General features: G+C 34.1%; 1 protein-coding gene across 1 annotated transcript; it reads left to right on the forward strand.

Annotated features, from left to right (window-relative positions):
• The first annotated feature begins 2,390 nt into the window (after positions 1 to 2,390).
• On the forward strand, positions 2,391 to 24,071 carry LOC128168787 (uncharacterized). The gene is made up of 3 exons (XM_052834949.1): positions 2,391 to 2,969; positions 21,525 to 21,663; positions 23,597 to 24,071. Exons 1-3 carry the CDS (start codon positions 2,658 to 2,660, stop codon positions 23,932 to 23,934), a joined length of 789 nt encoding a protein of 262 aa, XP_052690909.1. The 5' UTR covers positions 2,391 to 2,657; the 3' UTR covers positions 23,935 to 24,071.
• The last annotated feature ends 2,908 nt before the right edge of the window (positions 24,072 to 26,979 follow it).

Raw genomic sequence — 26,979 nt, forward strand, 5'->3', positions numbered from 1 at the left:
GAAAAGTAAAACAGTTTATATAAAGGTCTATCAAAAGACCTGTCCTGCATCACTATGTACAGCATAAGACAGTCGAATACACGGCGCTCTGTCTGGACATGGACAGTTCCTGTATCATTATGTACAGTATCAGACAGTCGAATACACGGCGCTCTGTCTAGACATGGACAGTTTCTGCATCATAATGTACAGTATCAGACAGTCGAATACACGGCGCTCTGTCTAGACATGGACAGTTTCTGCATCATTATGTACAGTATAAGACAGTCGAATACACGGCGCTCTGTCTAGACATGGACAGTTTCTGCATCATTATGTACAGTATAAGACAGTCGAATACACGGCGCTCTGTCTAGACATGGACAGTTTCTGCATCATTATGTACAGTATAAGACAGTCGAATACACGGCGCTCTGTCTAGACATGGACAGTTTCTGCATCGTTATGTACAGCATAAGACAGACGAATACACGCCGCTCTGTCTAGACATGGACAGTTTCTGCATCATTATGTACAGTATAAGACAGTCGAATACACGGCGCTCTGTCTGGACATGGACAGTTCCTGTATCATTATGTACAGTATCAGACAGTCGAATACACGACGCTCTGTCTAGACATGGACAGTTTCTGCATCGTTATGTACAGTATAAGACAGTCGAATTCACGGCGCTCTGTCTAGACATGGACAGTTTCTGCATCGTTATGTACAGCATAAGACAGACGAATACACGCCGCTCTGTCTAGACATGGACAGTTTCTGCATCATTATGTACAGTATAAGACAGTCGAATACACGGCGCTCTGTCTGGACATGGACAGTTCCTGTATCATTATGTACAGTATCAGACAGTCGAATACACGACGCTCTGTCTAGACATGGACAGTTTCTGCATCGTTATGTACAGTATAAGACAGTCGAATTCACGGCGCTCTGTCTAGACATGGACAGTTTCTGCATCGTTATGTACAGCATAAGACAGACGAATACACGCCGCTCTGTCTAGACATGGACAGTTTCTGCATCATTATGTACAGTATAAGACAGTCGAATACACGGCGCTCTGTCTGGACATGGACAGTTCCTGTATCATTATGTACAGTATCAGACAGTCGAATACACGACGCTCTGTCTAGACATGGACAGTTTCTGCATCATTATGTACAGTTTAAGACAGTCGAATACACGGCGCTCTGTCGTGACATGGACAGTTTCTGCATCATTATGTACAGTATAAGACAGTCGAATACACGGCGCACTGTCTAGACATGGACAGCTTCTGCATCATTATGTACAGTATAAGACAGTCGAATACACGGCGCTCTGTCTAGACATGGACAGTTTCTGCATTGTCCTGTCTAACTTTAGATGTACAAAGTTCTGTAAGACCCAAGACAGTTAACAGAACTCATACCCTACATGTACAATAACCCACCTATGCATCTAATATATTTAAATATGACATGTTTGGTAGTAACAGTTTTTTACTATTATAAGAATAATTCCAGATATTTTAGCATTAAAATGTAAATATTTACTGAATCAGGTAAATAAAATCTAAAATTGACCACGATCTAATTAAACATTCAAAGCATTAATCTATCAAGTCTTCAAAAAGTCGAAATAATTATTGGATTATCAAGTCTTTTTACACAATCGAGATATTTTATTATAATGCATTTAAATTGTAAAGGTAATTATTATTTGCAATGGGTTGTCGGGTTGTTCAGACATTTTTACTTACAAAGGTTATAGACCTATTCTCTTCCAGGATGAACCGAAACATATGATATTGATACAGTTGAAGCAATGGGTGGTAATCATTATTATTTAAGACAGTTGAACTATAAGCACTCGAATGTGAGAAGTTTGCATTTTCATGGACCGGTGATGAAGATAATAACAATTAACATTGATGCAAAATGAATAATACACAGCATGCGTATTGCAACATCGTAATATTTCAAGATCTCCAAATCTAAAACACACAGACAATATGTAGCACCTAACAAATTATGGAATAAACCAAATTGAGGAGTTATTGATATCTGGCCATATTCGTACTGTTTGTTAGATATGCCCGAGGAAACTTGAATTATTCATCCAACATGTCTATAATAGATCTGAACAATACATTGAATATACGTAATGAATTAACAATCAGGGTAAATGGGTTAATGGGGAAATATGCAGTTTTAGATGGGATGAAGAATGCGTCAATATTCACAATTAAAATCCTGAAACGAGTAGTAGTTTAAGCAAACACTGACGAACAAGTATCATTTAAATAGGAATTCTGCATTAAGCCGCTGTTGTCAGAAGCGTAACTTGGGCTGTTATTATCATAAAATCAAAAAGCTTTTCACTCACCTCTGTGATCACCAATTGATGATCAGGGCATCAAGATTGCAGAGTTGCAACGTAATGATCGTAGAATCGCCAGTTAATGTGATGTAAAGTTTATAAGACTGGCACTCCATCGCCGGAGAAACTGACGCCCTCAGTTTTTTCTTTGGTAGTTAAGGATCAATACAGGTATGTAAGGATCTCTTCTTGTTCCATCCTTACTGGAACGTGTCATTGTATCCCAAAGTGGCTAAACATATAGGTAGCGATCGTCTGATGGTTTACCAATACGGTGAAAACAGCGATAAGTGATGGAATTCTCACAACGTACTAGCGGCAGACTTCTTCTGGTTTCTTTAGCATCCTTGGCCTATTCTTGCTATCAGGAGACGTTCTCCGGCTTTTCCGGAGCTGCTGTTGTGAATGCCTCATATTTTACATTTTCTACTCCAAGTCTTCTATTCTGTGCAAGGCGCTGTAGACTTCAGAGAAAATGTCTCTCCTTTAACTTTGACGTAAACAATGGAGAGTGCTACCTTAATTTAAGAAGTCAAGTGACACCGGGGACAGAACTGCAGGGAGGGAGTCCTCTACAGTCCTTCGATATCAGTCTCTGGAGTGAAGTACGTATTTTTAGGGTCTTCCGTTTTCAACGGAAGACCCTCTTGTTATTCTATTGTTTCTTTTTCATTATTATTATTTTTCTTTTTCTTTATTTTTCTGACTTTTTCAAAGCTTAATATCTCAAAAAGTTTTCAACAGATTTACATGAAACTTTCAGGGATTATGTAGCATTATTGTGCCTCAAAGTTTTAAAATTTTCAACTACAACGTCACTTCCGTTTTTACGTTACGTCAATTTTTAAATTTTAAAAAAGTAATTTTGTCCAGGGCGTTTTTCAAAAACGGTTCAAGATAAAGACTTGGAATTTTCTGTGTTGAAGCAATGATCGTTTTTATTTGGACATAAGACTGGAAATTAGTTTCCGTCACTTCCGGTCTAAACCGGAAGTGTTTTAAAATTTTCGAATTTTCGAATTTTTCGTTTTAATTTCAAATGTTTACGAGGTTTGTAGAGTTTGTTATGCTGAACACGAATCTGAAATCCGTTTGAAAATCGGACGATGCATTACAGAGATATCGGGGGTTAAAAATTGATTTTTCCGGAAATTTTGATTCCGCGTCGTTGGTTTAAAAAATAGCGTAATGTTCAAAGTAAAATTAACTCGTACCAAAAATAATCTCTAAGTCGTACTTGAACACATTCGGATTTTTTTGTTAAGTCGTTCTTGAAATCAGAAAGGTTTTTGTTAAGTCGTACGTACAATCATTCGTATTTTGTTAAGTCGTACCAGGAATAATTCGATTTTTTTCATCTTTTTATTTTAGTTACTCTTGTTATGGGTTTAAGGGCTCCGCTTCATACAGGAACTTCCAGCTTTACTTCCGATATTAACGGAAGACCCACTCGTTGCTTTGCAACGAGCTTTGCTCTAGTTCTAATACTTCTTACAGTGATTTCTAGTATAATGGTCCTCTCTCCGATTTCCTATAACAAATGGTGAACTGTGAACACTTGAATGTATAATACCGAAAAAGATGAACTTATCAAAATCTTGGAGAATAAAAATAAAAGATGCAAAACAAGTATTCAAAAGCCAAACGAATTTATTTGCAGTGTACTGTACAGTAAATTTCGTTTAGTACGAACACGAATATAGCGAATTCTCGGATGTAGCGAAGTCTTTTTCAGTCCCCGGTAAAGTTCTTAACAAACCTTTAAATTCTTACGGTAATAACGAATTCGGATAGAACGAATTTACGGACATAGCAAACTGATTTTGAGTCCATTAGAAGTGAATTATAAAGAAATTTAACACTTTTATAACGAATGTCTTTACAGTTTAAAAACGTTTGCACTACCTTTTAATATGATTTGATTTTAGGATATGATTTTCACTATTATGTTATTGAACATATATATATATATATATATATATATATATATATATATAGCACTGAAACAGTGCTGTCAAATAAAACTATATGTCTTTCATCTTCAAACTTATTAAGTGAACAGTCCATACAGATTCTTGCAGTTCTAGACAATCCTGTTTCAATTCTAATTTTGAATTTCTAAATTCTAAATGTAATGAGCACCTTTCTCTGATCCAAACTTACAGTATGAGTAATTTTTTCAACTCAAAAAAATCCCTTTTCTTGTTTGTTTAAGTTTTGTGAAGTATTTCAGTAACACGTCTACATATCCATGTCAAGAAGGTATTTTTGTTTTTAAAATTGAACTTATCTACACTCTTTGCGGCTTGCAAAAGTAGGAAATGATTGACATGGATTTTTTAATCGATGCCAATATTCCAACATTTGTGATATGATATTAAAACCAAGAGAAAATCTTCCCAGTTCAGCACAAACTGCAAAATTTACCCCTTTTATGAACTCTGCAAAACTTGAATTTGATAAAAACAAGTTTTTCACAGAAAACCTTAGAACATATTTCATCGTGATCAATTGAATTATTACAAAAACATGCTGACTGAGAATATTAAATGAACCCTATAATTCATCACCATATTTTTGTATAGGTTTAATGGTATGATCAAAAACATGAGTGTAATTTTTAACGCAAAAAAAAAAAGAAAAAAAATTCTTCCGACGTTTGAAATAAGCTTTCGGTGTTAATATTATTGATGTCATGTCAATGTTCAAAAGGAATTTCTAAATTCTAATTGACATCATTCACGCTTTGATCAGTTATGGTGAAAATATCATTCGCTGGTTTTAATTTGTTGTAATAGTTTGTTTTGTTTAAGCTAATTTCAGCAAGTCTACGAGATAAACCAGTTAAATGCGGGCAGACTGTCTAAGACAATCATTTTCTATCAATAGAACAATGCACACAAGAACTAGTGTTACTTAATTTATAAATACATACTGTAAATTTGAAACTAAGTGCATTTGAAAGTAACAAATTGCTGTATAATACATAATTGATTATTTTTAAAACTGCCCACATAGTCAATGTAATCCTTAAATGGCATAACGATAAACGACCCTGGAATATTTACTTTATTCCTAGATGTTTTTTCTCTCCAAATGTTTTACAATCTATGCGTTATGAATAACGTTTATGGACACACTTCTAAAAAGGTCATTAATGAGACGTCACCCAAGCGTTTGGAAAGGATCTTATTCCATTTCTTTCACATGAAACTTTACAGCATATCCTGTTATAGCACATGTGTTCTAAAAGATTAATGAAATTTGTACAAACAAATCAATATATTGAGCACTAATTTTAATATAGAAACACTAAAATATAAAAATACTGTATATGAATACAGACATTATCGATATCCACATGTTTGTAATTAAAGACTGAAACTACACACACGTGTTTTGCACAAAGATGATTTTCGTTTGACTTTTGACATTAAAACAGTTAATCAATAAGATGCGCGTATTCAACCTTCAGGAAATGATATTTCGGCGGATGAAATTCGAAAATGACTGGATATTAATGTTGTTATCTTTATAGTTAAAGTTTGTCTTTTTCAAAACTCAGGCCTAATGAACTCTAAACTTGTAATACTTATAAAACAACAAATCTTCACTCCACATTTTTGTGTGAAAATTTTATTCTTTTACAAACATTTTACTAACCCATGAAAATAAGAGAACACGAATTTTATCATCCTAACATAACAAAACTTAAAGTAACAGTTGCGCTTCTTCCTTATTTGCACTTTTATTTTCACTGAAATAGGAGTTAATGTGGAATCATTTAATTTTGTGGGGGCCACTTGTCGTGGATTGTGGGGATTTTCTTATTCTTTGGGATATAATTTCGGGCATGCGTCGGTTTTCAGGTTCAGTAGGATTAATCTTTTATCAGTAGTTTTCGTCTAGGGTTATAATCCGTGGGTAAGGGCTACTCATGAATACCATGAAAATGATTGAGCCACTGCAAATTCTTGAGAATCCGCAGTATAATCTTAAATACACTGTTTTCACCAAAAATTGTACTCCAGGCAGCAGACAGGCCTGTTTTAATACGCATTTTATAGTTTGTGAGATACATGTAAAAAATGTAATTCGTAATAAGTATAGAGTCTTGCATTTCATTAAGTTGTCGAGAGAAAAAAACGACTGGTCCTACACTTTGTCATAACTTTGTCTAACACTATGTTATAAACACACGCTACTTGTCTTACACTTTGTTATAAACAAACGCAACTTGTCTTACACTATGTTATAAACAAACACTACTTGTCTTACACTATGTTATAAACACACGCTACTTGTCTTACACTATGTTATAAACACACGCTACTTGTCTAACACTATGTTATAAACACACGCTACTTGTCTTACACTATGTTATAACAAATGCTACTTGTCTAACACTATGTTATAAACACACGCTACTTGTCTTGTACTATGTAATAAACAAACGCTACTTGTCTTACACTATGTTATAAACACACGCTACATGTCTTACACTTTGTTATAAACACACGCTACTTGTCTAACACTATGTTATAAACACACGCTACTTGTCTAACACTATGTTATAAACACACGCTACTTGTCTTACACTATGTTATAAACAAACGCGACTTGTCCAACACTATGTTATAAACACACGCTACTTGTCTTACACTATGTTATAAACAAACGCGACTTGTCTTACACTATGTTATAAACACACGCTACTTGTCTTACACTTTGTTATAAACACACGCTACTTGTCTAACACTATGTTATAAACACACGCTTCTTGTCTTACACTTTGTTATAAACACACGCTACTTGTCTTACACTATGTTATAAACAAACGCTTCTTGTCTAACACTATGTTATAAACAAACGCTACTTGTCTAACACTATGTTATAAACACACGCTACTTGTCTTTAACTATGTTATAAACACATGCTACTTGTCTAACACTATGTTATAAACACACGCTACTTGTCTAACACTTTGTTATAAACACACGCTACTTGTCTAACACTTTGTTATAAACACACGCTACTTGTCTTACACTATGTTATAAACACACGCTACTTGTCTAACACTATGTTATAAACACACGCTACTTGTCTAACACTATAATATAAACACACGCTACTTGTCTTACACTTTGTTATAAACACACGCTACTTGTCTAACACTCTGTTATAAACACACGCTACTTGTCTTACACTATGTTATAAACACACGCTACTTGTCTAACACTATATTATAAACACACGCTACTTGTCTAACACTATGTTATAAACACACGCTACTTGTCTAACACTATGTTATAAACACACGCTACTTGTCTAACACTATGTTATAAACACACGCTACTTGTCTTACACTATGTTATAAACACACGCTACTTGTCTAACACTATGTTATAAACACACGCTACTTGTCTAACACTTTGTTATAAACACACGCTGCTTGTCTAACACTTTGTTATAAACACACGCTACTTGTCTAACACAATGCTATAAACACACGCTACTTGTCTAACACTATGTTATGAACACACGCTACTTGTCTTACACTATATTATAAACACACGCTACTTGTCTAACACTATATTATAAACACACGCTACTTGTCTAACACTATGTTATAAACACACGCTACTTGTCTTACACTTTGTTATAAACACACGCTACTTGTCTTTAACTATGTTATAAACACACGCTACTTGTCTAACACTATGTTATAAACACACGCTACTTGTCTAACACTATGTTATAAACACACGCTACTTGTCTAACACTATGTTTTAAACACACGCTACTTGTCTAACACTATGTTATAAACACACGCTACTTGTCTAACACTATAATATAAACACACGCTACTTGTCTTACACTTTGTTATAAACACACGCTACTTGTCTAACACTATGTTATAAACACACGCTACTTGTCTTACACTATGTTATAAACACACGCTACTTGTCTAACACTATATTATAAACACACGCTACTTGTCTAACACTATGTTATAAACACACGCTACTTGTCTAACACTATGTTATAAACACACGCTACTTGTCTAACACTATGTTATAAACACACGCTACTTGTCTTACACTATGTTATAAACACACGCTACTTGTCTAACACTATGTTATAAACACACGCTACTTGTCTAACACTTTGTTATAAACACACGCTACTTGTCTAACACTTTGTTATAAACACACGCTACTTGTCTAACACAATGCTATAAACACACGCTACTTGTCTAACACTATGTTATGAACACACGCTACTTGTCTTACACTATATTATAAACACACGCTACTTGTCTAACACTATGTTATAAACACACGCTACTTGTCTAACACTTTGTTATAAACACACGCTACTTGTCTAACACTTTGTTATAAACACACGCTACTTGTCTAACACAATGCTATAAACACACGCTACTTGTCTAACACTATGTTATGAACACACGCTACTTGTCTTACACTATATTATAAACACACGCTACTTGTCTAACACTATATTATAAACACACGCTACTTGTCTAACACTATGTTATAAACACACGCTACTTGTCTTACACTTTGTTATAAACACACGCTACTTGTCTTTAACTATGTTATAAACACACGCTACTTGTCTAACACTATGTTATAAACACACGCTACTTGTCTAACACTATGTTATAAACACACGCTACTTGTCTAACACTATGTTATAAACACACGCTACTTGTCTTACACTATTTTATTAACACACGCTACTTGTCTAACACTATGTTATAAACACACGCTACTTGTCTTACACTATGTTATAAACACACACTACTTGTCTAACACTATGTTATAAACAAACACTACTTGTCTTACACTATGTTATAAACACACGCTACTTGTCTAACACTATGTTATAAACACACGCTACTTGTCTAACACTATGTTATAAACACACGCTACTTGTCTAACACTATGTTTTAAACACACGCTACTTGTCTAACACTATGTTATAAACACACGCTACTTGTCTAACACTATGTTATAAACACACGCTACTTGTCTAACACTATTTTATAAACACAAGCTACTTGTCTTACACTATATCATAAACACACGCTACTTGTCTAACACTATGTTATAAACACACGCTACTTGTCTAACACTTTGTTATAAACACACGCTACTTGTCTCACACTATGTTATAAACACACGCTACTTGTCTTGTACTATGTAATAAACACACGCTACTTGTCTTACACTATGTTATAAACACACGCTACTTGTCTAACACTATGTTATAAACACACGCTACTTGTCTTACACTATGTTATAAACAAACGCTACTTGTCTAACACTATGTTATAAACACACGCTACTTGTCTTGTACTATGTAATAAACACACGCTACTTGTCTTACACTATGTTATAAACACACGCTACTTGTCTAACACTATGTTATAAACACATGCTACTTGTCTTACACTATGTTATAAACAAACGCTACTTGTCTAACACTATGTTATAAACACACACTACTTGTCTTACACTATATTATAAACACACGCTACTTGTCTTACACTTTGTTATAAACACACGCTACTTGTCTTTAACTATGTTATAAACACACGCTGCTTGTCTTACACTATGTTATAAACACACGCTACTTGTCTTACACTTTGTTATAAACACACGCTACTTGTCTTACTCTATGTTATAAACACACGCTACTTGTCTTACACTTTGTGATAAACACACGCTACTTGTCTTACTCTTTGTTATAAACAAACGCTACTTGTCTTACACTATGTTATAAACAAACGCTACTTGTCTTACACTATGTTATAAACACACACTACTTGTCTAACACTATGTTATAAACACACACTACTTGTCTAACACTATGTTATAAACACACGCTACTTGTCTAACACTATGTTATAAACACACGCTACTTGTCTTACACTATGTTATAAAAAAACGCTTCTTGTCTTACACTATGTTATAAACACACGCTACTTGTCTAACACTATATTATAAACACACGATACTTGTCTTGCACTACGTTATAAACACACGCTACTTGTCTAACACTATGTTATAAACACACGCTACTTGTCTTACACTATGTTATAAACAAACGCTACTTGTCTTACACTATGTTATAAACACACGCTACTTGTCTAACACTATGTTATAAACACACGCTACTTGTCTTACACTTTGCTATTAACAAACGCTACTTGTCTAACACTATGTTATAAACACACGCTACTTGTCTTACACTATGTTATAAACACACGCTACTTGTCTTACACTATGTTATAAACACACGCTACTTGTCTAACACTATGTTATAAACACACGCTACTTGTCTTACACTTTGTTATAAACAAATGCTGCTTGTCTTACACTACGTTATAAACACACGCTACTTGTCTTACACTACGTTATAAACACACGCTACTTGTCTTACACTATGTTTTAAACACACGCTACTTGTCTTACACTATGTTATAAACAAACGCTACTTGTCTTGTACTATGTAATAAACACACGCTACTTGTCTTACACTATGTTATAAACACACGCTACTTGTCTAACACTATGTTATAAACACACGCTACTTGTCTTACACTATGTTATAAACAAACGCTACTTGTCTAACACTATGTTATAAACACACACTACTTGTCTTACACTATATTATAAACACACGCTACTTGTCTAACACTATGTTATAAACACACGCTACTTGTCTTACACTATGTTATAAAAAAACGCTTCTTGTCTTACACTATGTTATAAACACACGCTACTTGTCTAACACTATATTATAAACACACGATACTTGTCTTGCACTACGTTATAAACACACGCTACTTGTCTAACACTATGTTATAAACACACGCTACTTGTCTAACACTATGTTATAAACACACGCTACTTGTCTAACACTATTTTATAAACACAAGCTACTTGTCTTACACTATATCATAAACACACGCTACTTGTCTAACACTATGTTATAAACACACGCTACTTGTCTAACACTTTGTTATAAACACACGCTACTTGTCTCACACTATGTTATAAACACACGCTACTTGTCTTGTACTATGTAATAAACACACGCTACTTGTCTTACACTATGTTATAAACACACGCTACTTGTCTAACACTATGTTATAAACACACGCTACTTGTCTTACACTATGTTATAAACAAACGCTACTTGTCTAACACTATGTTATAAACACACGCTACTTGTCTTGTACTATGTAATAAACACACGCTACTTGTCTTACACTATGTTATAAACACACGCTACTTGTCTAACACTATGTTATAAACACATGCTACTTGTCTTACACTATGTTATAAACAAACGCTACTTGTCTAACACTATGTTATAAACACACACTACTTGTCTTACACTATATTATAAACACACGCTACTTGTCTTACACTTTGTTATAAACACACGCTACTTGTCTTTAACTATGTTATAAACACACGCTGCTTGTCTTACACTATGTTATAAACACACGCTACTTGTCTTACACTTTGTTATAAACACACGCTACTTGTCTTACTCTATGTTATAAACACACGCTACTTGTCTTACACTTTGTGATAAACACACGCTACTTGTCTTACTCTTTGTTATAAACAAACGCTACTTGTCTTACACTATGTTATAAACAAACGCTACTTGTCTTACACTATGTTATAAACACACACTACTTGTCTAACACTATGTTATAAACACACACTACTTGTCTAACACTATGTTATAAACACACGCTACTTGTCTAACACTATGTTATAAACACACGCTACTTGTCTTACACTATGTTATAAAAAAACGCTTCTTGTCTTACACTATGTTATAAACACACGCTACTTGTCTAACACTATATTATAAACACACGATACTTGTCTTGCACTACGTTATAAACACACGCTACTTGTCTAACACTATGTTATAAACACACGCTACTTGTCTTACACTATGTTATAAACAAACGCTACTTGTCTTACACTATGTTATAAACACACGCTACTTGTCTAACACTATGTTATAAACACACGCTACTTGTCTTACACTTTGCTATTAACAAACGCTACTTGTCTAACACTATGTTATAAACACACGCTACTTGTCTTACACTATGTTATAAACACACGCTACTTGTCTTACACTATGTTATAAACACACGCTACTTGTCTAACACTATGTTATAAACACACGCTACTTGTCTTACACTTTGTTATAAACAAATGCTGCTTGTCTTACACTACGTTATAAACACACGCTACTTGTCTTACACTACGTTATAAACACACGCTACTTGTCTTACACTATGTTTTAAACACACGCTACTTGTCTTACACTATGTTATAAACAAACGCTACTTGTCTTGTACTATGTAATAAACACACGCTACTTGTCTTACACTATGTTATAAACACACGCTACTTGTCTAACACTATGTTATAAACACACGCTACTTGTCTTACACTATGTTATAAACAAACGCTACTTGTCTAACACTATGTTATAAACACACACTACTTGTCTTACACTATATTATAAACACACGCTACTTGTCTAACACTATGTTATAAACACACGCTACTTGTCTTACACTATGTTATAAAAAAACGCTTCTTGTCTTACACTATGTTATAAACACACGCTACTTGTCTAACACTATATTATAAACACACGATACTTGTCTTGCACTACGTTATAAACACACGCTACTTGTCTAACACTATGTTATAAACACACGCTACTTGTCTTACACTATGTTATAAACAAACGCTACTTGTCTTACACTATGTTATAAACACACGCTACTTGTCTAACACTATGTTATAAACACACGCTACTTGTCTTACACTTTGCTATTAACAAACGCTACTTGTCTAACACTATGTTATAAACACACGCTACTTGTCTTACACTATGTTATAAACACACGCTACTTGTCTTACACTATGTTATAAACACACGCTACTTGTCTAACACTATGTTATAAACACACGCTACTTGTCTTACACTTTGTTATAAACAAATGCTGCTTGTCTTACACTACGTTATAAACACACGCTACTTGTCTTACACTACGTTATAAACACACGCTACTTGTCTTACACTATGTTTTAAACACACGCTACTTGTCTTACACTATGTTATAAACAAACGCTACTTGTCTTGTACTATGTAATAAACACACGCTACTTGTCTTACACTATGTTATAAACACACGCTACTTGTCTAACACTATGTTATAAACACACGCTACTTGTCTTACACTATGTTATAAACAAACGCTACTTGTCTAACACTATGTTATAAACACACACTACTTGTCTTACACTATATTATAAACACACGCTACTTGTTTTACACTTTGTTATAAACACACGCTACTTGTCTTTAGCTATCTTATAAACACACGCTACTTGTCTTACACTATGTTATAAACACAGGCTACTTGTCTTACACTTTGTTATAAACACACGCTACTTGTCTTACACTATGTTATAAACACACGCTACTTGTCTTACACTTTGTTATAAACACACGCTACTTGTCTAACACTTTGTTATAAACACACGCTACTTATCTTACACTTTGTTATAAACACACGCTACTTGTCTTACACTATGTTATAAACACACGCTACTTGTCTTACACTATGATATAAACACAAGCTACTTGTCTTACATTATGTTATACACACACGCTACTTGTCTAACACTATGTTATAAACACACGCTACTTGTCTTACACTTTGTTATAAACACACGCTACTTGTCTTACACTATGTTATAAACACACGCTACTTGTCTTACACTTTGTTATAAACAAACGCGACTTGTCTTACACTATGTTATAAACAAACGCGACTTGTCTTACACTATGTTATGAACACACGCTACTTGTCTTACACTATGTTATAAACACACGCTACTTTTCTAACACTATGTTATAAACACACGCTACTTGTCTTACACTATGTTATAAACACACGCTACTTGTCTAACACTATGTTATAAACACACGCTACTTGTCTTACACTATGTTATAAACAAACGCTACTTGTCTAACACTATGTTATAAACACACGCTACTTGTCTTGTACTATGTAATAAACACACGCTACTTGTCTTACACTATGTTATAAACACACGCTACTTGTCTAACACTATGTTATAAACACATGCTACTTGTCTTACACTATGTTATAAACAAACGCTACTTGTCTAACACTATGTTATAAACACACACTACTTGTCTTACACTATATTATAAACACACGCTACTTGTCTTACACTTTGTTATAAACACACGCTACTTGTCTTTAACTATGTTATAAACACACGCTGCTTGTCTTACACTATGTAATAAACACACGCTACTTGTCTTACACTTTGTTATAAACACACGCTACTTGTCTCACACTATGTTATAAACACACGCTACTTGTCTTGTACTATGTAATAAACACACGCTACTTGTCTTACACTATGTTATAAACACACGCTACTTGTCTAACACTATGTTATAAACACACGCTACTTGTCTTACACTATGTTATAAACAAACGCTACTTGTCTAACACTATGTTATAAACACACGCTACTTGTCTTGTACTATGTAATAAACACACGCTACTTGTCTTACACTATGTTATAAACACACGCTACTTGTCTAACACTATGTTATAAACACATGCTACTTGTCTTACACTATGTTATAAACAAACGCTACTTGTCTAACACTATGTTATAAACACACACTACTTGTCTTACACTATATTATAAACACACGCTACTTGTCTTACACTTTGTTATAAACACACGCTACTTGTCTTACTCTATGTTATAAACACACGCTACTTGTCTTACACTTTGTTATAAACACACGCTACTTGTCTTACTCTTTGTTATAAACAAACGCTACTTGTCTTACACTATGTTATAAACAAACGCTACTTGTCTTACACTATGTTATAAACACACACTACTTGTCTAACACTATGTTATAAACACACACTACTTGTCTAACACTATGTTATAAACACACGCTACTTGTCTAACACTATGTTATAAACACACGCTACTTGTCTTACACTATGTTAAAAAAAAACGCTTCTTGTCTTATACTATGTTATAAACACACGCTACTTGTCTAACACTATATTATAAACACACGATACTTGTCTTGCACTACGTTATAAACACACGCTACTTGTCTAACACTATGTTATAAACACACGCTACTTGTCTTACACTATGTTATAAACAAACGCTACTTGTCTTACACTATGTTATAAACACACGCTACTTGTCTAACACTATGTTATAAACACACGCTACTTGTCTTACACTTTGCTATTAACAAACGCTACTTGTCTAACACTATGTTATAAACACACGCTACTTGTCTTACACTATGTTATAAACACACGCTACTTGTCTTACACTATGTTATAAACACACGCTACTTGTCTAACACTATGTTATAAACACACGCTACTTGTCTTACACTTTGTTATAAACAAATGCTGCTTGTCTTACACTACGTTATAAACACACGCTACTTGTCTTACACTACGTTATAAACACACGCTACTTGTCTTACACTATGTTTTAAACACACGCTACTTGTCTTACACTATGTTATAAACAAACGCTACTTGTCTTGTACTATGTAATAAACACACGCTACTTGTCTTACACTATGTTATAAACACACGCTACTTGTCTAACACTATGTTATAAACACACGCTACTTGTCTTACACTATGTTATAAACAAACGCTACTTGTCTAACACTATGTTATAAACACACACTACTTGTCTTACACTATATTATAAACACACGCTACTTCTTTTACACTTTGTTATAAACACACGCTACTTGTCTTTAGCTATCTTATAAACACACGCTACTTGTCTTACACTATGTTATAAACACAGGCTACTTGTCTTACACTTTGTTATAAACACACGCTACTTGTCTTACACTATGTTATAAACACACGCTACTTGTCTTACACTTTGTTATAAACACACGCTACTTGTCTAACACTTTGTTATAAACACACGCTACTTATCTTACACTATGTTATAAACACACGCTACTTGTCATACACTATGTTATAAACACACGCTACTTGTCTAACACTATGTTATAAACACACGCTACTTGTCTAACACTATATTATAAACACACGCTACTTGTCTTACACTATGTTATAAACACACGCTACTTGTCTAACACTATGTTATAAACACACGCTACTTGTCTTACACTATGTTATAAACACACGCTACTTGTCTAACACTATGTTATAAACACACGCTACTTGTCTAACACTTTGTTATAAACACACGCTACTTGTCTAACACTTTGTTATAAACACACGCTACTTGTCTAACACAATGCTATAAACACACGCTACTTGTCTAACACTATGTTATGAACACACGCTACTTGTCTTACACTATATTATAAACACACGCTACTTGTCTAACACTATATTATAAACACACGCTACTTGTCTATCACTATGTTATAAACACACGCTACTTGTCTTACACTTTGTTATAAACACACGCTACTTGTCTTTAACTATGTTATAAACACACGCTACTTGTCTAACACTATGTTATAAACACACGCTACTTGTCTAACACTATGTTATAAACACACGCTACTTGTCTAACACTATGTTATAAACACACGCTACTTGTCTTACACTATGTTATGAACACACGCTACTTGTCTAACACTATGTTATAAACACACGCTACTTGTCTAACACTATGTAATAAACACACACTACTTGTCTTACACTATGTTATAAACAAACACTACTTGTCTTACACTATGTTATAAACACACGCTACTTGTCTAACACTATGTTATAAACACACGCTACTTGTCTAACACTATCATATAAACACACGCTACTTGTCTTACACTTTGTTATAAACACATGCTACTTGTCTAACACTATGTTATAAACACACGCTACTTGTCTAACACTATGTTATAAACACACGCTACTTGTCTAACACTATGTTATAAACACACGCTACTTGTCTAACACTTTGTTATAAACACACGCTACTTGTCTAACACTTTGTTATAAACACACGCTACTTGTCTAACACAATGCTATAAACACACGCTACTTGTCTAACACTATGTTATGAACACACGCTACTTGTCTTACACTATATCATAAACACACGCTACTTGTCTAACACTATATTATAAACACACGCTACTTGTCTAACACTATGTTATAAACACACGCTACTTGTCCTACACTTTGTTATAAACACACGCTACTTGTCTTTAACTATGTTATAAACACACGCTACTTGTCTAACACTATGTTATAAACACACGCTACTTGTCTAACACTATGTTATAAACACACGCTACTTGTCTAACACTATGTTATAAACACACGCTACTTGTCTTACACTATGTTATTAACACACGCTACTTGTCTATCACTATGTTATAAACACACGCTACTTGTCTAACACTATGTTATAAACACACACTACTTGTCTAACACTATGTTATAAACAAACACTACTTGTCTTACACTATGTTATAAACACACGCTACTTGTCTAACACTATGTTATAAAGACACGCTACTTGTCTAACACTATGTTTTAAACACACGCTACTTGTCTAACACTATGTTATAAACACACGCTACTTGTCTAACACTATGTTATAAACACACGCTACTTGTCTAACACTATTTTATAAACACAAGCTACTTGTCTTACACTATATCATAAACACACGCTACTTGTCTTACACTATGTTATAAACACACGCTACTTGTCTAACACTTTGTTATAAACACACGCTACTTGTCTTACACTACGTTATAAACACACGCTTCTTGTCTAACACTATGTTATAAACACACGCTACTTGTGTAACACTATGTTATAAACAAACGCTACTTGTCTTACACTTTGTTATAAACAAACGCTACTTGTCTTACACTATGTTATAAACACACGCTACTTGTCTAACACTATGTTATAAACACACGCTACTTGTCTTACACTATGTTATAAACAAACGCTACTTGTCTAACACTATGTTATAAACACACGCTACTTGTCTTGTACTATGTAATAAACACACGCTACTTGTCTTACACTATGTTATAAACACACGCTACTTGTCTAACACTATGTTATAAACACACGCTACTTGTCTTACACTATGTTATAAACAAACGCTACTTGTCTAACACTATGTTATAAACACACACTACTTGTCTTACACTATATTATAAACACACGCTACTTGTCTTACACTTTGTTATAAACACACGCTACTTGTCTTTAACTATGTTATAAACACACGCTGCTTGTCTTACACTATGTAATAAACACACGCTACTTGTCTTACACTTTGTTATAAACACACGCTACTTGTCTTACTCTATGTTATAAACACACGCTACTTGTCTTACACTTTGTTATAAACACACGCTACTTGTCTTACTCTTTGTTATAAACAAACGCTACTTGTCTTACACTATGTTAAAAACAAACGCTACTTGTCTTACACTATGTTATAAACACACACTACTTGTCTAACACTATGTTATAAACACACACTACTTGTCTAACACTATGTTATAAACACACGCTACTTGTCTAACACTATGTTATAAACACACGCTACTTGTCTTACACTATGTTATAAACAAACGCTTCTTGTCTTACACTATGTTATAAACACACGCTACTTGTCTAACACTATATTATAAACACACGATACTTGTCTTGCACTACGTTATAAACACACGCTACTTGTCTAACACTATGTTATAAACACACGCTACTTGTCTTACACTATGTTATAAACAAACGCTACTTGTCTTACACTATGTTATAAACACACGCTACTTGTCTAACACTATGTTATAAACACACGCTACTTGTCTTACACTTTGTTATTAACAAACGCTACTTGTCTAACACTATGTTATAAACACACGCTACTTGTCTTACACTATGTTATAAACACACGCTACTTGTCTTACACTATGTTATAAACACACGCTACTTGTCTAACACTATGTTATAAACACACGCTACTTGTCTTACACTTTGTTATAAACAAATGCTGCTTGTCTTACACTACGTTATAAACACACGCTACTTGTCTTACACTACGTTATAAACACACGCTTCTTGTCTAACACTATGTTATAAACACACGCTACTTGTGTAACACTATGTTATAAACAAACGCTACCTGTCTTACACTTTGTTAAAAACAAACGCTACTTGTCTTACACTATGTTATAAACACGCTACTTGTCTAACACTATGTTATAAACACACGCTACTTGTCTTACACTATGTTATAAACACACGCTACTTGTCTAACACTATGTTTTAAACACACGCTACTTGTCTTACACTATGTTATAAACAAACGCTACTTGTCTTGTACTATGTAATAAACACACGCTACTTGTCTTACACTATGTTATAAACACACGCTACTTGTCTAACACTATGTTATAAACACACGCTACTTGTCTTACACTATGTTATAAACAAACGCTACTTGTCTAACACTATGTTATAAACACACACTACTTGTCTTACACTATATTATAAACACACGCTACTTGTTTTACACTTTGTTATAAACACACGCTACTTGTCTTTAGGTATGTTATAAACACACGCTACTTGTCTTACACTTTGTTATAAACACAGGCTACTTGTCTTACACTTTGTTATAAACACACGCTACTTGTCTTACACTATGTTATAAACACACGCTACTTGTCTTACACTTTGTTATAAACACACGCTACTTGTCTAACACTTTGTTATAAACACACGCTACTTATCTTACACTTTGTTATAAACACACACTACTTGTCTTACACTATGTTATAAACACACGCTACTTGTCTTACACTTTGTTATAAACAAACGCGACTTCTCTTACACTATGTTATAAACAAACGCGACTTGTCTTACACTATGATATAAACACAAGCTACTTGTCTTACATTATGTTATAAACACACGCTACTTGTCTAACACTATGTTATAAACACACGCTACTTGTCTTACACTTTGTTATAAACACACGCTACTTGTCTTACACTATGTTATAAACACACGCTACTTGTCTTACACTTTGTTATAAACAAACGCGACTTGTCTTACACTATGTTATAAACAAACGCGACTTGTCTTACACTATGTTATGAACACACGCTACTTGTCTTACACTATGTTATAAACACACGCTACTTGTCTAACACTATGTTATAAACACACGCTACTTGTCTTACACTTTGTTATAAACACACGCTACTTGTCTAACACTATGTTATAAACACACGCTACTTGTCTAACACTATGTTATAAACACACGCTACTTGTCTAACACTATGTTATAAACAAACGCGACTTGTCTTACACTATGTTATAAACACACGCTACTTGTCTTACACTATGTTATAAACACACGCTACTTGTCTAACACTATGTTATAAACACATGCTACCTGTCTAACACTATGTTATAAACAAACGCGACTTGTCTTACACTATATTATAAACACACGCTACTTGTCTTACACTATGTCATAAACAAACGCGACTTGTCTTACACTATGTTATAAACAAACGCGACTTGTCTAACACTAGGTTATAAACACACGCTACTTGTCTTACACTATGTTATAAACACACGCTACTTGTCTAACACTATGTTATAAACACACGCTACTTGTCTAACGCTATGTTATAAACACACGCTACTTGTCTAACACTATGTTATAAACACACGCTACTTGTCTAACACTATATTATAAACACACGCTACTTGTCTAACACTATGTTATAAACAAACGCGACTTGTCTTACACTATGTTATAAACAAACTTGACTCGTCCTCCAATATGTCAAAAACAAACGTGTTTTGTCTTACAGTATGTTATAATATGTCATAAACAAACTTGACTTGTCCTACAGTATGTCATACAAAATGATGACTGGTCCTACAAAATGTCATAAAGTTAATTACATGTTGTATTGTATTGAATTAATGTTCGTTTGTACAGAAACTTCTGCAGATGGGGAGCTGTAGAAACCACAGTTGTAGGAAGGACTTAGTCTGTAGCGAGGAGGGAGAATACTCCTACCGATGTTTGACTGACACCCAGTGTCAATGGAATAAGGGCTGCACCAGCTGTATACGAGGTAATGTAGATCTGACACTCATTGTCAATGGGATGAGGGATACGGCGGCTGTATGCAAGGTAATCTTTGCTTGACTCTAATTGTCTTTTGAATGAGCGATTCTGCGGCTGTAAACGAAAACCTGTGGATCTCTAACAAACGAAACTGAGAAATCATTGGTTGTTATAGATGTTTGTTATCATTAGTTGTTATCATTGGTTTTTTTTTTAATAGATTTTTGTTTTTAATAGTTGTTATCATAACTGTTATTGACGGTTGTTATTGATGTTTGTTATCATGAGTTGTTATATAATTGATCATTATCATTGGTTGTTATAAATGATTGTTATTATTGGTTTCAATCATTGGTTATAATCATCAGTTGTTATCACTGATTGTTATTGTTAGCAATTTTCATTGGTTGTTATAGATGGTTGATATCATTAGTTGTTATAGATGGTTGATATCATTGGTTGTTATAGATGGTTGATATCATTGGTTGTTATAGATGGTTGATATCATTGGTTGTTATAGATGGTTGATATCAATGGTTGTTATAGATGGTTGATATCATTGGTTGTTATAGATGGTTGATATCATTGGTTGTTATAGATGGTTGATATCATTGGTTGTTATAGATGGTTGATATTATTGGTTGTTATAGATGGTTGATATCATTGGTTGTTAGAGATGGTTGATATCATTGGTTGTTATAGATGGTTGATATCATTGGTTGTTATAGATCTTGTTAGTTGTTATGAAAAGTTGTTATTGTTAGTCAATATTGATGGTTATTATCATTGATTGTTTAATTGGTTGTTATCGTTGGTTGTTATCATTGGATTTTATCAATGATTGTTGTTACCGGTTATAGATTGTTGTAATCATCAGTTGTATCCTCTGCTTTAAGGTTCCGGTCAGTCTATTCAGACACTGGTTGTTGAAGAAGTTCATTATGTTCCTGTTGGTTGTTATTGTTGGTTGTTATAGATTGTTGTAATCATCAGTTGTATCCTCTGCTTTAAGGTTCCGGTCAGTCTATTCAGACACTGGTTGTTGAAGACGTTAATTATGTTCCTGTTGGTTGTTAATGTTGGTTGTTATAGATTGTTGTAATCATCAGTTGTATCCTCTGCTTTAAGGTTCCGGTCAGTCTATTCAGACACTGGTTGTTGGAGACGTTTATTATGTTCCTGTTGGTTGTTAATGTTGGTTGTTATAGATTGTTGTAATCATCAGTTGTACTCTCTGCTTTAAGGTTCCGGTCAGTCTATTCAGACACTGGTTGTTGAAGACGTTAATTATGTTCCTGTTGGTTGTTAATGTTGGTTGTTATAGATTGTTGTAATCATCAGTTGTATCCTCTGCTTTAAGGTTCCGGTCAGTCTATTCAGACACTGGTTGTTGAAGACGTTAATTATGTTCCTGTTGGTTGTTAATGTTGGTTGTTATAGATTGTTGTAATCATCAGTTGTATCCTCTGCTTTAAGGTTCCGGTCAGTCTATTCAGACACTGGGTGTTGGAGACGTTTATTATGTTCCAATTGGTTGTTAATGTTGGTTGTTATAGATTGTTGTAATCATCAGTTGTATCCTCTGCTTTAAGGTTCCGGTCAGTCTATTCAGACACTGGTTGTTGAAGACGTTAATTATGTTCCTGTTGGTTGTTAATGTTGGTTGTTATAGATTGTTGTAATCATCAGTTGTATCCTCTGCTTTAAGGTTCTGGTCAGTCTATTCAGACACTGGTTGTTGAAGACGTTAATTATGTTCCTGTTGGTTGTTAATGTTGGTTGTTATAGATTGTTGTAATCATCAGTTGTATCCTCTGCTTTAAGGTTCCGGTCAGTCTATTCAGACACTGGTTGTTGAAGACGTTAATTATGTTCCTGTTGGTTTTTAATGTAGGTTGTTATAGATTGTTGTAATCATCAGTTGTACTCTCTGCTTTAAGGTTCCGGTCAGTCTATTCAGACACTGGGTGTTGAAGACATTAATTATGTTCCTGTTGGTTGTTATAAAGCACCGGGAGGTAACATCGGATTTCCAGATTCTGTAAATATGCGCGGTAATATCGACTGGTTGGATATGGAGGCGACCATCCGGAAATGTGCTACCGAAACAAAAACCAGAGGATTCTCTTACTTTGGGATTGAGTTCTATGCCGAATGTTACATGAGAAACACCACTTTAGAGTTGTCCTATCAACAGGTGACCGCGGGCAGTTGCGAGACGGATTGTGTTTGGGGGGTAGGGAGAGACAATGTTCTATATTTCTATCAAATTGTATGAACAACACAAAATAACTTATTGTTAATACCGCCATTGATTGTAAATTGGCGATCATTGTCTGACGATTCCTAAAGACTAACATGATTTGTACAACTGTCACTGTCTATTTTTCTCATTGGTTCTTTCTAAATAAAATTTGTCAGTTATTATAATACATGTATTTTAGGGAAGTGATCGAGCTTGAGCGAGTACATGAACAGTTTTTTAGAGATTCAAACAAGGTCTAAACTAAGCCGGTTGAATTAAATTCTGGTTGTAACACGCTTGTTGATTGGCTAAATTTTTTTTTATATCGCATAAAGAATGTTGCCTACGTCATCATAAGACTAACTTCAAAAACACATCAATCCAGTTTACGTTTATTTACAAACCCGTCCGAAGCGTTATGGAGCGTTAACTACCCCAACCATTTTATTTTCGTAATAATAGGGTAGCTAGTGTCTGTATTTTTGACCATAACTAATGGAAATAGATTGTTGATGGTGACGTGTTTGAATAGTTTACGAAGATCTTTGAGGTGCATTTTCTAGCGTACTACCCGAAAAAGTCATTTTTTGGTCGTGAGATGGACGCCATGCGATTGGATATTTGTTAAAAAAAAAATAGGATGAAGTCAAATGCTTAACAGATTTGTTGAACAATTTACTATTTTCAGCAGAACATTCAGCTTTCGACGTATCAGATAAGTAGATTTAAAGGGAACCTCATCAACCTTTTCGTTTTTTGTAAATAAGGGAATGAAACTAATACAAGCACATGATCTGTCGAAGAAAAACAAGGAAAACAAACATCTGAATTAAGATAAAGTAAACAAAGGAAACGTAAAGTCAATAAAGAAAAGTAACTATCGTGGAAAGTACATCGTTAATAATAAACAATAGACAAAACATTATAAAGGCAGCAGTTTTAATAAGAAAAAAATAATATGAAACATACTTTATTGTGTCCGATTTAGACGATAACAGAAAATCTACAGAGCATAATTGAAGGCAAATGAGAACAGACAACAAGGCCAAGGAGGACAGATTCCTCAGAGTAGCTAATTAAGAGATTATCTTAATAGTCTCTCATTATCTTAGGAGGCCCGTAAGATTCTTCAGGAGTCACTCCCTACCCTAGGAGGCCCACATGTGAACCAGACAGACACTGTGATCATGGTGCGAAGGACCATTAGAGCCATGGGAGTAAGATAAGTCAAGATTTTAATACTATTCTGAGCAATTTTGATAGTGCATTTATTCCAAATATTGATGATTAAATTTCAACCGATCTTTGTTCTTAGCATGGTTAGTCGTTTAATGTAACAGGTAAGTGAATGGGAAGAAATGGTGGCAAATGAAAGCATTGTTCAACCACTGTCAATATTACGCCATAACAAAATAGCACTGAATAACAAAAAATTGTTACGAAAGAAATAGAAAATTGGTTCTAAAAAAGGAAAGTAAAAGATTTGTAATATTCCTAAAGTTGTCAAATCACTGATAGTAGCCAAGCCCGAAACGGTAAGCCACGATTAGTTCTATACTATAGGCATGTAAATCCACAGTAACATAGATTTAAGTACAGGTAGGTACAGGTAAAAATATGCCTCGATAGCTAAGAAAATGTTTAAAATGCAAGATTTCTTTTTTACGTTTGATCTTAAATCTGCTTATTATATTGAAAATTTCAAAGAACCTCGAGCTTTTCTGAGCTGTGAATTTTAAAAGAAAATTCATTATAATGGTTCTCATGTTTTGCGCTTTGGTATATGTATTACAGACAACATATTAGCTTAAGTTCTCAGGGAGCCTGTCCAGTTGAGATCAAAAGGTATATGAATTATTACCTTTTGGGATGATGGTATTCGGGTTGATTATTGTTAAGATAAAGTGCAAAATCTTTTAGCATTCACATTAAGCAACGTTTGGATTAGCTAGGATTTTTTGTTCTCTGATGATAATATGAAAGTTTTCCTACTCAAGGCAGGATATGGCTTGGCTTATTGTGGAAGAAGGGAAAAAATTCTATCAAAAAACACAGGGTCGAGCTTGTTAAAAAATGTTTAAAGATAACTCATTTGAAGGTTATGAAAATAATTATTTTCTTTCATTATAAACAATTGGCACATAATTCTGGTTCTTTTTTTTTTCAATGAAATCAGCAATCGGAAATTCTGTCATAATTAAAACAAGCTATTTTTTCGATTGCTTAAGGAGAAGAGAGACTTGAAACTCAAAGGTTTAAATTTTTGGAAATGTTCTATAAGAAATTGAATTTTGGCGGGAAAACTTTTAGTCTTTTAAACAAATTTTACATTTACCAATATGCTTCCTAAAATGAGCCTATAAAATAGCAAAAACGTTCATTTTTATTGACATCACAATGATCACCATACGCGCTTATTGTTTGCATTATCCACCCCCCCCCCCCCCCAAAAAAAAAAAAAAAAACCGAGGACAAGAGAAAAGGAAGCATGTTTGGTAGTTACACAGAAAACGGTAGTCGGCAAAGTTCAACATGGCCCAAAAAGGGGAAGTTTTAACATTAAAAAAAAATTTATTTTAAATTTAATAAAGGTTTCTGAGATGGGAATCATTAACCGGCAGAAAACCTTATTTGCAAATTTAGAGTGCTGATTGTGCGTGGCTATTTTTGTGCCTTATTTATATCATTCAGAGCTTTGTAAAAAGATAAAATAAAATATTTAAATTTCAAATGTAATATTTAATATTTTTTCTCTTTACTATACATAAGTTAACGACCAAAAGTAGTATTTATAAGTGTATTTTGGGCTGACCACCGGCCTTTTTTGACTTAAAATGATATTAGTTTCCCCCTCTGAGCTTGATGGCCTTTGTCTCAACATTAAAATAAATGATAGCAAAGGCATTGCGCGCTCCGCAATTTGACGTGCGCTTTTAGAGAAAAATGGACTACATGTGTATGAAAATATAGTCGTTGGATTGAAGTCGGTAAAAAGGATAAGCAGGCAACCTTAATGTAAGAATTTGCTGTTTTTCATAAACCCATTAACTTTATCAATTGTTCAATGAGACGCAGCAG

Source organism: Crassostrea angulata, unplaced genomic scaffold (assembly GCF_025612915.1).
Source record: "Crassostrea angulata isolate pt1a10 unplaced genomic scaffold, ASM2561291v2 HiC_scaffold_47, whole genome shotgun sequence".
Taxonomy (NCBI): Eukaryota; Metazoa; Mollusca; class Bivalvia; order Ostreida; family Ostreidae; genus Magallana; species Magallana angulata.